General features: G+C 46.3%; 1 protein-coding gene across 1 annotated transcript; it reads left to right on the forward strand.

Annotated features, from left to right (window-relative positions):
- Positions 1 to 1,445: 1,445 nt before the first annotated feature.
- LOC133502596 (titin-like) lies at positions 1,446 to 9,207 on the forward strand. The gene is made up of 4 exons (XM_061823584.1): positions 1,446 to 1,619; positions 1,909 to 1,966; positions 2,130 to 8,390; positions 8,586 to 9,207. The coding sequence occupies exons 1-4, from the start codon at positions 1,596 to 1,598 to the stop codon at positions 8,618 to 8,620; spliced, it is 6,378 nt and encodes a 2,125-aa protein (XP_061679568.1). The 5' UTR covers positions 1,446 to 1,595; the 3' UTR covers positions 8,621 to 9,207.
- The last annotated feature ends 4,862 nt before the right edge of the window (positions 9,208 to 14,069 follow it).

Raw genomic sequence — 14,069 nt, forward strand, 5'->3', positions numbered from 1 at the left:
TTGTAAAAATAATAATACTGTAATAATAACTTGAAAACGCACAAGTGACTGGAGTATACTTTAGTGCCCGTTGTAATAAGTACAGCATTCTTATTTCGGTCAAATGACGTCCTACGTACGTACGTACGTACACATATGTATGTATGTATGTATGTATGTATGCACACCATTGCGAAAATTTGCCTCGTCCCTCATCTGGCTCGAGTCCCATATTTCCAAACTATGCCCACCAAGTTTAAAGCACTTAACTGTCCAAAATATTTATCCGGAAAAAAAAGAGCTCTGTAACTCTGAATGCTTCAGCATCAAAATATTTTAATGTAATATTGTAGTCTCTAGAGATAGTGAATTTGGGTTTTAGTTTCTTTTTGTTTCAAGATTATACATATTTTAAAAATTCAGATTGAAAATATGAGCGCGTGTAATACACTATATCCCTGTGAGATTTACTTTTTTATTAGAACTACTAATTTATTTTCTTTTTGGAATATTTGCTTATTTGTGTTTTGCAATATTAGGGCAATAATGAAACATAATAAATGAAAAAAAACATGACACGGGGTAAACAAAATATTAAGTTAAGGATTCAGGCATTTTTGTTCTTTGAAGTTCGTCATGGTCCTGCCGGTCCTTGTCCTGGCTGTGGAGGTCCCCGACACGGCACACACCGGCAGCAATCAGTGAGGCCCACACCTGCGCCTCGTTCCCCGTAATTACGACTTATACAAATAAGACTCCTCGTACATTCTGGCCTCTGCCAGATTGTTACCTCATGCCTTGTTCCCACATTCTCTTGATTCCGTTCCTGATCTCCCGTGTACCGAACCCTGCCTGCCCACTGACCTGCCTTTCACGCCTGACGACCTTGTTACTGCTGCTTCCGTGGACTGCATGCTTGATCCCCGACACTGGACTGAACCGCTTATACGTCTCCTGAGTCCTGCATTTGGGTCCAACCCTGTGTTCTGGTCATGACAAAGTTGGTTTGAAAAATAATTCTGTGACATCACAATTCAAAACGTCGAATTTTCAGTGATTATGTTTGATTAAATTTGTATTTATTATTACTTTTGTCAGATTCAGGTTATTTATGTGACCACAATGGGTTTTTTCTTTCATTAAAAGAGGGGTACCAACAATTTTATCTGTGTATGTATTGTATATAGTAATGACCTTTTATGTTTAAGCTTTTTGTCCACTTTTTAATGTTCTATATCTATAACTTGTCCCATGCACAAACATCTTAGAGCACCATTAAAAAAATGAAATAAATATTTTTTTAAAGGATAGTGTACTTTTCATCATATCAACATACAACAATTGGTCTTATTGCTGTTTTTCCTGTTTGTGTATTTATATCTGCTACTGTTTTGCAACCCATGCGAGCTCAACTAACTTTAGAAGATGCAGCAGCTGGCCAATCAGTCATGCTATTTTAGTTGCTGAGTAACTGCGTGCTTTTGGAGATAAAGCACGCAGTGACTTCTGGCGTTGTGTGTGTGTGTTTGGCTGCTTGGGAGCACAGCTTCATTTTAGAGGTCTCTGACTGCGTTCAGTTAAATTCGTTTTTGCTTGCGATACGGACATAAATAAGGATGGAGGCAAGAGCAGACAAAGAAGTAAGTATTTTTACATTAATATTACAAATATTACAACATATTTTGCATTTTCATCAGTATACATTCGTGTTGTCTTGGGCAATGCTTTGGGTTTTGGCTCTTTGGGATTACATGACTAGTTGTATGTAGTTAAAACTGTCATGATTTGTTTGTCTTCTAAAACCATCACTACTACCACTAGAATACAAATTGGCTTGTTAAAGCAGTTCTTTCTTTCTTGAGATTATGTTAAGCATCGTGGATTTGTGTAAACATTTAATTTCACAGGAAAACTTCATCTGTTTTGTAGACACAAAATGAAACAAAGGCTACTGATGCTGTGTCATCCACCTCTGCCATTGCTGGAGGTATGCAAAGCACATGTCTGGTCATCATGAAGTCTTCCCAGTAAATGTATATTTATAATTGTTAGAAAAAATAATTACAAACTCAAGCTATCTTCAAATGACTGTGTGAAATTAAGACAATAGGGCTGACATTTTGAAACGTTTTATCTATGTTTCTCTATAGAACAGCTCACCAGGTCTGGTGAAAGAAAGACACAAAACCCTCAATATCAGTCTTCTAATGATACAGCAAAGGAAAAGGTTTTAAAACCAACCTTGCAACTGGGTTGTACCACACTCACGGTAAAAAGTGGTGAAGAATTGAAAGTAGACATACCAGTGCTGGGGAATCCAGCCCCAAAATTAGAATGGAAAAAAGATGGACAGACTGTCAAAGAGACATCCAGGCTGGAGATCTCAACTACATCATCAATGACAGTTCTTCATATCAGACATGCTACCAGAGAGCACGTTGGTCAATACTCCATCACAGCAAGTAACAATGCTGGAAACTATACAGGAAAAATCACAGTGGTGGTTCTTGAAAAGCCTGACCCACCCATAGGGTCTGTGAAGATTGATGAGGTCAGTTCTGACTATGTATGCATTTCTTGGGAGCCACCCACATACACAGGAGGCTGTCAGCTTGACAACTACGTCGTGGAGAAGCGTGAACTTACTAACATGGAGTGGGAAATTGTATCAGCAACGACAGTGCGAACAGCAATGAAAGTCACTAAATTAAAGACCGGCAATGAATATCAATTCAGAGTGTTTGCAGAAAATAGGTATGGAAAGAGTGGAGCAATCACATCTTCGGTTGTACTTGCACAGTACCCATTTAGTGTCCCCATGGCGTCTGGTACACCTTTTGTTTCCGCAGTAACAAAGTACAGCATGTTAGTTGAATGGGCACCCCCAGGCCGAGATGGAGGAAGTCCTGTCATTGGCTATCACTTGGAACGAAAGGAAAAGAACAGCATCTTATGGACCAAGCTGAACAAATTTGTCATACCTGACACCCGATTCAAAACGACGGGGCTGGAGGAAGGCATCGAGTATGAATTCAGAGTCTTTGCTGAGAATATTGCTGGACTCAGTCTGTCAAGCAACGTATCTGACTGCTATGTGGCGAGAGATCCTTGTGATCCACCTGGTAAACCTGAAGCTGTTGTTATCACCAAAGATAACGTCACACTGCAGTGGGCAAAACCTGGCTATGATGGTGGAAGCTCTATTACAGGGTATATTGTGGAGAAGAAAGAGCTTCCAGATGGCCGGTGGATGAAGGCAAACTTCACCAATGTTATTGAAAATCAGTTCACAGTTACAGGTTTGACAGGAGGTCAAAGTTATGAGTTCAGAGTGACTGCAAAGAATGGTGCAGGTGTTTGGAGCAAACCCTCTGAAAGTTTAATCATCTTTGCGGAAGATGTAATTGAAAGACCCTCTGTGTTCATGGCCCCCAAGTACAAGAGTACAATTGTTGTTAAGGCTGGCGAAACATTTACAATTGAAGCTGATTATTTTGGAAAACCCCTACCTGATGTAAGGTGGTTGAAGGATGGTGAGGAAATCAACAAAGCTACACAAAGAACAGATGTAAAAAACACTCTCACTCATACAACACTAACCATTAGGGACTGTACACGGGTGGATGGTGGACGCTTCATCCTGAGTCTCACTAACATCGATGGAACAACGTCAATGCCGGTAAATGTGAAGGTACTGGATACACCCAGTTCCCCAGGTGGACCTTTGAGGGTAAAAGTTGTCACTGCTGAAAAATGTAATCTTCATTGGAACCCCCCGTCAAATGATGGCGGTGCCAGTATTTCACATTACATTGTTGAAAAAAGGGAGACCCACCGTGTCACATGGACGTCGGTTGATCCCCATGTGGAAGCTATCAGTTACAAAGCAACAAAGTTGACCCCTGGGAGAGAATACATATTCCGTGTTTGTGCTGTAAACAAATTTGGTGTAGGGGAATTTCTGGAATCAGAACCTATCATTGCACAAAATCCATTTAAAACACCAAGTGCTCCTTCTACCCCTATCGCCATTGCTGTGACTGTAGACTCTGTCATGGTGGCATGGGAAAGACCCGAGACGGACGGAGGTTCTGAGATTGATGGCTACATCCTGGAAAGACTTGATAAAGAGGGTGTTAGATGGACAAAATGCAACAAGAGAAGACTGAATGACTTGCGTTTCAGATGTACAGGACTTACAGAAGGACATTATTATCAGTTTAGAGTATCAGCAGAGAATACTGCCGGCGTTGGTGCACCCAGTGAGGCAAGTGATTATATTAAAGTGTGTGAGCCATCATACCCTCCAGGTGCCCCTACCAACCTCAAGGTAACAGACTACTCATCCAGTACGGTTTCGCTATCCTGGTCCAAGTCTGTATATGATGGCGGAGCTCCCATTACTGGATTTGTTGTGGAGATGAAAGAAGCAGCAGATGATGAGTGGATCACATGCACACCAAACACAGAAGATACAAAAGACACAATAAAAGGTCTGAGACAAAATGGAGAGTATAACTTCCGTGTACGTGCAACGAATGGCAATGGTGTTAGTGAGCCTGTGGTATTACCAGGGTCTGTGGTTGCAGCTGAGAAACTAGAACAACCTGAAGTTGAGTTGGACACAGCTTTGAGAAAGCTGGTTAGTGTTCGAGCCTGTTCAACACTACGTCTCTATGTCCCCATCAGAGGAAGGCCAGAACCTGCGGTCAAATGGTCAAAGGAAGGTGGTCCTCTCAGTGAGCACGTCCAAATAGAAGTGACGGGCTCCTATACACTGTTGATGATAGAAAATGTAAATAGAAGTGACACTGGGAAGTATGTATTGACTGTTACTAACTGCAAGGGCTCTAAATCAGCATTTATCAATGTTCAAGTGTTGGATACCCCCAGTGCACCAACAAACCTGCAAGTGAAAGATGTACAAAGAGATTCTGTGCACATCTCTTGGGAGGCTCCTCTCATTGATGGAGGAGCAGAGATCTCCCATTATGCCGTGGAAAAGAGAGAGGAGGCTCGGAAGGTATTCACAAGTGTCTGTAGTAAGTGTACAAGGAACTCGTGTAAAATTGACAACGTTCAGGAGGGATGTTTTTATTACTTCCGTGTCTTGGCTGTAAACGAATATGGAAGTGGACCACCAGCTGAAACAAATGAGCCTGTTAAAGTCTCTGAAGCACCTCTTCCACCTGGGAAAATTATACAGAGTGATATCACCAGTGACAGTGTACGACTTTCGTGGGAAAAGCCACATCACGATGGAGGAAGCAAAATCTCATGTTACATTGTAGAAATGCAAGCAGCGGGGCATGACACATGGAGAACATGTTTTCAGGGTAAAACACTGGAAACTGTAATTACTGGACTGACAAAAGGAATGGACTATTTATTCAGAGTCAGCGCTGTGAATGAAAAGGGGAAGAGTGAACCAAAGCTCCTCTCGACACCTGTTACTGTTAAAGACACAAGTTTTCAACCTGTTATTAATTTGCTGTTCACCACATTCAGCGTGAAGGCTGGGAATGATTTAAGGATCGATGTGCCATTTAAGGGTGTACCACATCCAAGAGTAACCTGGAAAAAAGATGGCAACATGCTGAAAGAGACCTGCAGGGTAAATGTGTCTACATCGGATATGTCATCCCAAATTTTGATCAAAGATGCAACTAAGATAGATGTTGGCTTGTATGAGGTAACTGTAACTAATTCCGCTGGAACTGCGTCTGCTGAAATCCATGTTAATGTTTTCGAAAAACCTGGGCCACCATGTGACCTAACTGTAGAAGAAGTGAGCGCTGACTTTGTGTCTCTGACATGGCAGCACCCGCAATATACTGGGGGATGTCAAATCTCTAATTATGTTGTTGAAAAGAGAGATGCAGGCAGCACAATATGGCAGACTGTGTCAGCCACTGTGGCCAGAAATTCCATAAAAATATCCCGCCTGACACAGGGAACTGAATATCACTTTCGTGTTGCTACAGAGAATCGTTATGGCAGGAGTTCCTTTGTCGAGTCTGAACCTATAATAGCCCAGTATCCTTTCAAGGCCCCCGGCCCACCAATCAATATCTCCGTTGTGAGTGCCTCAAAGTCCATCATGGTTGTTACATGGAGCCCAGCAAGCAGTGATGGTGGCAGCCCTGTTATTGGCTATCACATTGAATGCAAAGATCAAAGTAGTATTCTGTGGACAAAGTTGAACAAAGGTCCGGTGACAGAAAATAGATTCAAAGTTACAAGCATTGAAGAAGGCCTCATATATGAGTTTCGGGTGTATGCTGAGAATATCGCTGGAGTAAGTCCCTGCAGTAAAGCCTCAGAGCCTGTTGCAGCAAGAGACCAGTGTGAACCCCCACGCAACCTCACAGTGACCAATATAACCAACTCTTCAGTTTCCCTCTCATGGGAGGAACCACAATACGACGGTGGGGCTAAAATAACTAGTTTTATTGTAGAACGCAAAGACCTTCCTGATAGTTGTTGGCTTAAGTGTAACTTCACCAGCTTACGTGATACATTTTTTGAGGTGACTGGTCTCACAGAGGGTGAACAGTATGACTTCAGGGTCCTAGCAAAGAATGCAGCTGAGCTCCTCAGTGCACCCTCTGAGGCCACAGGACCGGTCACTGTACAGGATGATGTGGAACCACCTAGAATTATCATCGGGGACAAATTTAGACAAGTTTTGGTTGTCAAAGTGGGTGACCCTCTAAGAATAGACGCGGATATCTCTGGCCACCCAAACCCTACCGTGTTGTGGTTTAAGAACGGTAGAACTATTAGCACAAAGGGTAGGATTGAGATTACAGCAACAAAAACACATACATCTCTACTTATCCGTGAAAGCATTCGGAAAGACTCTGGACAATATATTCTGACCCTACAGAGTACTGTGGGTACTACATCTATTGCCATTACATGTAGAGTCTTAGATAGGCCTGGGCCTCCAGCTGGACCCCTGCAAATATCTGGACTTTCAGCAGAGAAAGTTACCTTATCGTGGGGACCCCCTCACGAAACCGGTGGCGCAGAGATCATGCATTACATTGTAGAGAAGTGTGAAACCAGCCGTGTAGCATGGACTATTATTTATGGTGACTTGATGGCAACTACCTGCAAAATAACAAAGCTGCTCAAAGGAAATGAATACCTCTTTCGAGTGAAGGCAGTGAACAAATATGGTGAGGGGGAGAGTCTAGAAAGCGATCCCATCAAGGCAGTCGACCCCTACACCATCCCATCTGCTCCAATGGATGTTGAAGTCACAAGTACGACAAGGGAAACTATGACTATCTGCTGGAAGAGACCAGTATCTGATGGGGGAAGCCGAATTAGCGGGTACATCACTGAGAAGCGCGAAAAGCAGGGCATTCGTTGGATACGTGTTAATAAGAAGCCTGTCTATGACCTACGCGTCAAGGCCTCTGGCTTACATGAAGGATGTGAATATGAATTTCGTGTTTTTGCAGAGAATGCTGCAGGGATAAGTGAACCCAGTCTACCATGCCCTCTCACCATGGCAGAAGATCCAAAGTTTCTGCCTTCCCCTCCCGAAAAGCCTGCAGTTCTCGATTCTTCAAAGTCCTCAATCACTCTGTCATGGAACAAGCCACTTTTTGATGGCGGAGCGCCAGTCACTGGCTATAAAGTTGAATTTAGAAAAAATGCAGAAGACGTCTGGGCTGTTGGAACGGAAAACACAGATAAGACCGTGTTTAAAGTAGCTGGGCTCACCTCGGGGACAGAATATGTATTTGTTGTTAGATCAATAAATAAGGTAGGCATCAGTGAGGCGAGTCCTGAAACTGATCCATATGTAGCTGTTGACAGAGAAGAGGAACCCAGGTTTGACATTAGCCCAGATATGAGGAAGACCCTTCATGTTAAAGAAGGAAGCACTTTCACCCTCACCGTACCTTTTACTGGCAAACCTGCTCCCAGCGTGATGTGGGAAAAAGTGAATGTGGATCTAAGGATCAGAGGACTGATCAACACCACCAGCTTGGCCACTTCCATTACTGTGGAAAAGGTAACTCGCGATGATACAGGCAAATACATTGTCAAACTTCAAAATAGTGTCGGGAATGCCTCTTTGACTCTAAGTGTAAAAGTTTTGGATTCCCCTGGTCCGCCAACACATTTAGCTGTTAAAGATGTTACCAAGAACTCTGCCACAATTACTTGGGACATGCCCGAGAATGAGGGAGGAGCCTCTGTTAAAAACTACCTTGTTGACATGCTGGACATCAGCAAAAAAGGATGGACAAGACTCACAAACAGATGCCACAGATTGTCCTACAAGGTGACTGACCTGGAGGAGGGGGGCATCTACTACTTTAGAGTCACTGCTGAAAATGAGTTTGGCATTGGTGTTCCGGCAGAGATGCGGGAAGGAACAAGAATGACAGGTAAAGTACGAGGAACTCACAATAATAGTTGTGCTTAGTGGGAAACGTCATCTACGTTAAATATGTATTTCTGTCAAATGTACCTCAACATTACAGAGCTACTACATATTATGTTTTAATTGTGTAAACACTTCAGTCTCCTGAATTCTGTTGAGTCATTGTCTTTCTATTTGATGTTGTTTTTTTTTTTTTTAGATTCAACAGATTGGGAAACAAATCCAGGCGCTTAGTTTGTTACATCTCCGGAGTTGAGCTGACCTCTTGTGGAGAAGATTGCTGAGCTATTCAAAATGTGCTCAAACTCAGAACATAAAAGTTATTTAAATTCACATTATGCCGTGGCTGTAGTCATGCAAACATATTTTTTATAGCATTCTTTTAAGTTTAATGAAAAAAATAAAATGAAAGATGGCCATTAATTTAGTTTGGATATGAAATTGCAAATATTATTAGTTACTTATTGATGAACTACAGTGCATCAAGCAATTATTCAGCCAACACCCAGTGAGTTGTTCCCAGACCTGCTGGGGGATGACCAGATCCCAACCAAATGCCCAAACCACCTCCTGAGGCTCTTGTCTTTGCGAGGCTTTACATTGAGCCCCTCCTGGAAGTAATACTCTCAGTTGCACAAATGTAGAAGCTGCTGTTGGATGATTATTGTACATCGGTGTACACAAGGTGTGTCCATAGATTTGTAATATTGTAGGTTGTCTTGTAAGATGATGACTGTATATTAACGCACTTGTGTTGACCCTTTTTCTCTGACATTGTTCTATGTATGGGTAGGATGAATGCAAATAAACAGCACGAAGGCTGTTGCACCTGACTGAACTGTGACAGTTTTTCCCAGGTTTCCCAAGTGTTCCCATGAGTAGTTGATGAGATTGCCACTGGTTTTGGGTGCACACAGTTGCAACTTCATAGTCTACAGCCGTTCAAAACGCTCAGAAACGTAAAATCACATTTAAAATATATATCTGGGAGCGGGCTATGACACTGTGCTGCCTCATGCTATATAAATAGTATATAATGCATCAAATATTGTTTTACATCTATACTTAACTATATTTATAATGTATGTGACTGTAGATGAAAAAACAAAGCTTTTCACTAACAAGCCACCATACCCAAAGTATGCAAATGGTACGTACATGCTGGGTATGTTCAAATGAATGGAGTCAGTGAGACATCTTGAAAATATACACACTCTTGTTTACGTCTTGTCTTGAGCAACCAGCATCTTTCTCAACTGTTAATCTACAATATCTTTTTATGGTGTAAAAAATATGATCGAGTACAGGACAGTATCATATACCTATCCAGGCAAGCTCAGGGTGTCCACGCATACATTCACTCAATATGAAAGAGTGTGTATGTTGGTGTTACTCTGCAACTCTTAATTTCTTTCAATGCAATTCCACTTGTGTTTGAGTGCATCATGCAGTGTGCGGCAAGCTTAACCTACAAATAAGTTTAGAACAACTGGTGATGGGGAGGGGTGGCACTGTGATGTTATCACTTTCTCCCATGAAACTCGGCGGTGTATGACCAGCTGTCATCAAAAATGTGTCAAAAACACGAGAAATTTGTCTCTGGTAGTTGGAGCCATTCTAGTACGACAAAAAGTATTTTCGAGACAAATAAACCTACTACGGAGAGTCACTGGTCAACAACATATATGCAAATAGGGTAGACTGAAAAGACTACTGCAGTGAGTGTAGGAATAATGTACAACTGCCCTGATAGAGATGTGACAACAATCTCAAGTCAAAATTTGCAGCATGTTACAATGGAATTAAGTTAACTGTCAGGTTGTGTTGGCCATTCCACTTCTTGTGTCACGAACGGGGCATGAGGGCGGACCCAAATGCACGACTCCAGAGACACGCAGACTGTGCAGAGGAAACCTTTATTCAGTCCAAGGTCAGTGTTCAGGTAGGCAGTCCAAATCAGGCACAAGTAATAGTACGGCAGGCTTACAAGGGTGGTCAGTGGACAGGCGTGGGTCGGTACACGGAGAGCAGAAGTCAGGCGAACAGGAGTGCGGGAACGAGGCATCAAGGACGACGATCTAGCGAAGGACAAGTCGTCCCCCAAGTCCTATATATACTGTGAGGCATCAGCTGGAACAAGGTGCAGGTGTGCTCTGACTAATTGGCTGGCCACGCCCATCCTGGGCAGGAAGCCAGGAGCATGACAATACCCCCCCCCCCAACTGCCGGCTCTGGACGGCCCAGGAGCATCAGGCTCTGAAAGTCCCTGATGAGGGAGCGGTCCACGACGAAGCGGGAGGGGATCCAGGAGCGCTCCTCCGGGCCATATCCCTCCCAGTCCACCAGGTACTAGACCCCCCTTCCTCTGCGGCGGGAAGACAGCAGTCGGCGCACAGTATACACAGGCCCACCGTCCACCATGCGGGGGGGCGGAGGGGGCTTGACTGGAGGAGTCAACGACAAAGTGCGATTCGGTGAAGTCTGCTGACGTGGAACGTAGGGTGCACCCTCATCGACCTGGGCAGTTTCAGCGAGACGGCGAACCGGTTAATGATCTTGGAAATCGGGAACGGGCCAACGAACCTGGGAGCAAGTTTGCGGGATTCCGTTCGCAGCGGGAGATCTTTGGTGGAGAGCCACACTCGCTGTCCCACCCTGAGCTCTGGTGCGGCCCTTCTCTTGCGGTCCACTGTGGACTTGTAGGTGGTGCTCATGCGCAGCCGTGTCCTCCAAGCTGCTTCCCAGGTCCGTTTGCAGCGTCGCACCACGGCCAGGGCCGACGGGACCGCGGAGTCTGTGACCAGTGGAGGAAACAGGGACGGAGGATAGCCATGCACGACATGGAGTGGAGCCATACCTGTTGAGGCGGAGGGTAGAGAATTGTGGCCATACTCCACCCACTTGATGTGCTGGCTCCGCGTGCTCTGGTCCCTGGATGCCAGACATCGAAGACCGGTCTCCAACTCCTGATTTATCCTCTCAGTCTGGCCATTAGACTCCGGGTGATGACCAGATGTCAGACTAGCTGAAGCGCCGATTGCAGAACTCCTTCCAGAAGCGGGCGCTGAATTTCGGAACCCTGTCCGAAACGATGTCCTCGGGTAGCCCGTGGTAACGGACGACCTCGTCTAACACCAGCTGGGCTGTCTGCTTGGCCGATGGGATCTTCAGAAGCGGTACGAAGTGGACCATCTTGGATAAACGGTCCACTACAGACAGCACCACTGTGTTCCCTTGGGAAGACGGCAGGCCGGTGACGAAGTCCAGCACGATGTGTGACCACGGACGAAAGGGGGTGGACAGGGGTCGCAACTTACCAACAGGTCGTAGGCGGGAAGTCTTATTTGCCGCACACACCGGGCAGGCATTGACGAACTCCCTTATGTCCTTGCTGAGGTTGGGCCACCAGAACCTTTGTTTGACCACTGAATGCGTTTTTGCCATACCCGGGTGGCAGACCGTCTTGTTGGTATGGGCCCAGTTGATGACGTCTCCCCGCAGAGATGGAATGACGAAAAGGCGGCCCGACGGACAATCTGCGGGCGGCGGTGTCTCTCCCAGGGCCTCCTTCACCCGCGACTCGACCGCCCAGGTGAAGCCGGACACGAAGCACGCCTCTGACAGGATAGGAGCGGCCTCTGAGTCTGTGCGCTCCCCCTCATGGATCCGCGAGAGTGCATCCAGCTTGCCGTTCTTGGAGCCTGGGCGGAAGGACACCGTAAAGCGGAAGTGGGTGAAAAACAGGGCCCACCTGGCCTGGCGGGCGTTCAACCTCTTCAGGACTTCAGGTATTCAAGGTTCTTATGGTCCGTGAAGACAACGAACGGTACTTGCGAGCCCTCCAGCCAGTGCCGCCACTCCTTCAACGCGCTCTTGACCGTCAGCAGTTCCCGATCTCCCACGTCGTAGTTCCTCTCTGCCGGAGTCAGTTTCCTAGACAGGAACGCGCACGGGTGGATCCGTCCGTCCCTGGGACTCCTCTGAGACAAGACGGCTCCGATTCCTGAATTAGATGCATCCACCTCCACCATAAACTGGTTATCTGGGTCCGGAACAATGAGAACGGGCGCAGCAGTGAAACTTGCCTTTAGCCTGCTGAAGGCCTCCTTGCAGGTCCCAGACCACACGAAGGTGGTGTGTGGCGAGGTGAGCGCATGCAGAGGAGAGGCCACGGAACTGAAGTTCCTTTTGAACTTCCTATAGAAATTAGCGAATCCCAAAAACCTCTGTACGTCCTTCCTATTGGCGGGGGTAGGCCACCGCAGCACCGCGTCGACCTTCCCGGAGTCCATACGTATCTCTCCCTCTGCCGGGATGAAGCCCAGGAAGGACACTTATGCCCGATGGAACTCACACTTGTACATATTTTCGTATAATTGGTGCTGCAGCAGACGCCGGAGCACTTCTCTGACTTGTCGAATGTGAGAGGTTAGGTCTGCTGAAAAGATGAGAATGTCATCCAGGTATACAAAGACAGATTTATTCAGAAACTCCCGAAGCACGTCGTTAATGAAGTTTTGAAAGACGGTCGGGGCGTTTGTCAGTCCAAAAGGCATCACAAGATACTCATAGTGCCTTGTGGGGGTGTTGAACGCCGTCTTCCACTCATCTCCTTCCCGAATCCGCACCAGATGGTAGGCGCTGCGCAAGTCGAGCTTGGTGAAGATCCGGGTTCCCTGAAGGAGTTCGAATGCTGTAGCGATCAGCGGCAAGGGGTACCGGTTCTTGACTGTGATGTCGTTCAGTCCTCGGTAGTCGACGCAGGGTCGCAGCATGGAGTCCTTCTTCTTGACAAAAAAAAACCCCCGCACCGGCTGGTGAGGATGAGGGGCGAATGAGTCCGGCTGCCAGCGAGTCCTCGATGTAGTCCCTCATGGCTTGATGCTCTGGTCCTGTTAACGAGAACAGTTTCCCTCTGGGAGGAGAGGTGCCTGGCAGGAGTTCAATCGTGCAGTCGTATGACCGATGTGGCGGCAGAAACTTTGCCTTAGATTCAGAGAAGACCTCCCGGAGGTCATGGTAGCAGGAGGGGCGGTACTAGGCTCTGTTAGCCGAACCGGGGCGACTTGAATACCCTTGTTTTCCTGGACAGCGAAACAGCAACTGCGACAGTCCTCTCCCCAAGTCTTGATCTGACCCGTGGCCCAATCTATGTGCGGGTTATGTTCTTTGAGCTACGGGCTGCCCAGGATGATGTCGCTTCTATGTGCGTTGAAGACATGAAACCTAATACGCTCCGAGTGAGCGTCCGGAAAGCTCATAAGTGCGATGTGTAACCCGACAAAGGAACTTGCCGTTGGCGGCATAGGCGTGACGAAGCCGTTGCGTGGGGAAAGTTGCTGCCCCCAGCTCTTCGACCACGCGGGGATTTATCAGGTTAGCGTCCGACACGGAATCTATGAAAGCCGTCACAGTGCATGAACGGGAGTCCTTTCCCAAGGTGAGGTGAAGAAGGGACCTCCCTGACTCCCCCGCGGTATACCGTACACTCACCGGAGTAGAGATCCTGATGTCGGAGTGCTCTGGTCGAATCGGGCAGTGGCCGATCAAGTGTCCCAAACGCCTGCAGTAAAAACAGCGACCCTCCCGTCGCCGGCGCAGACGCTCCTCCGCTGGACTGCCAAGCCCCTCCACTTGCATGGGTTCTGATGTGGCAGACAACGCGGGTGGCCGGGAAGCGACC

This window comes from Syngnathoides biaculeatus, chromosome 6 (genome assembly GCF_019802595.1).
Source record: "Syngnathoides biaculeatus isolate LvHL_M chromosome 6, ASM1980259v1, whole genome shotgun sequence".
In the NCBI taxonomy this organism is placed as follows: domain Eukaryota; kingdom Metazoa; phylum Chordata; class Actinopteri; order Syngnathiformes; family Syngnathidae; genus Syngnathoides; species Syngnathoides biaculeatus.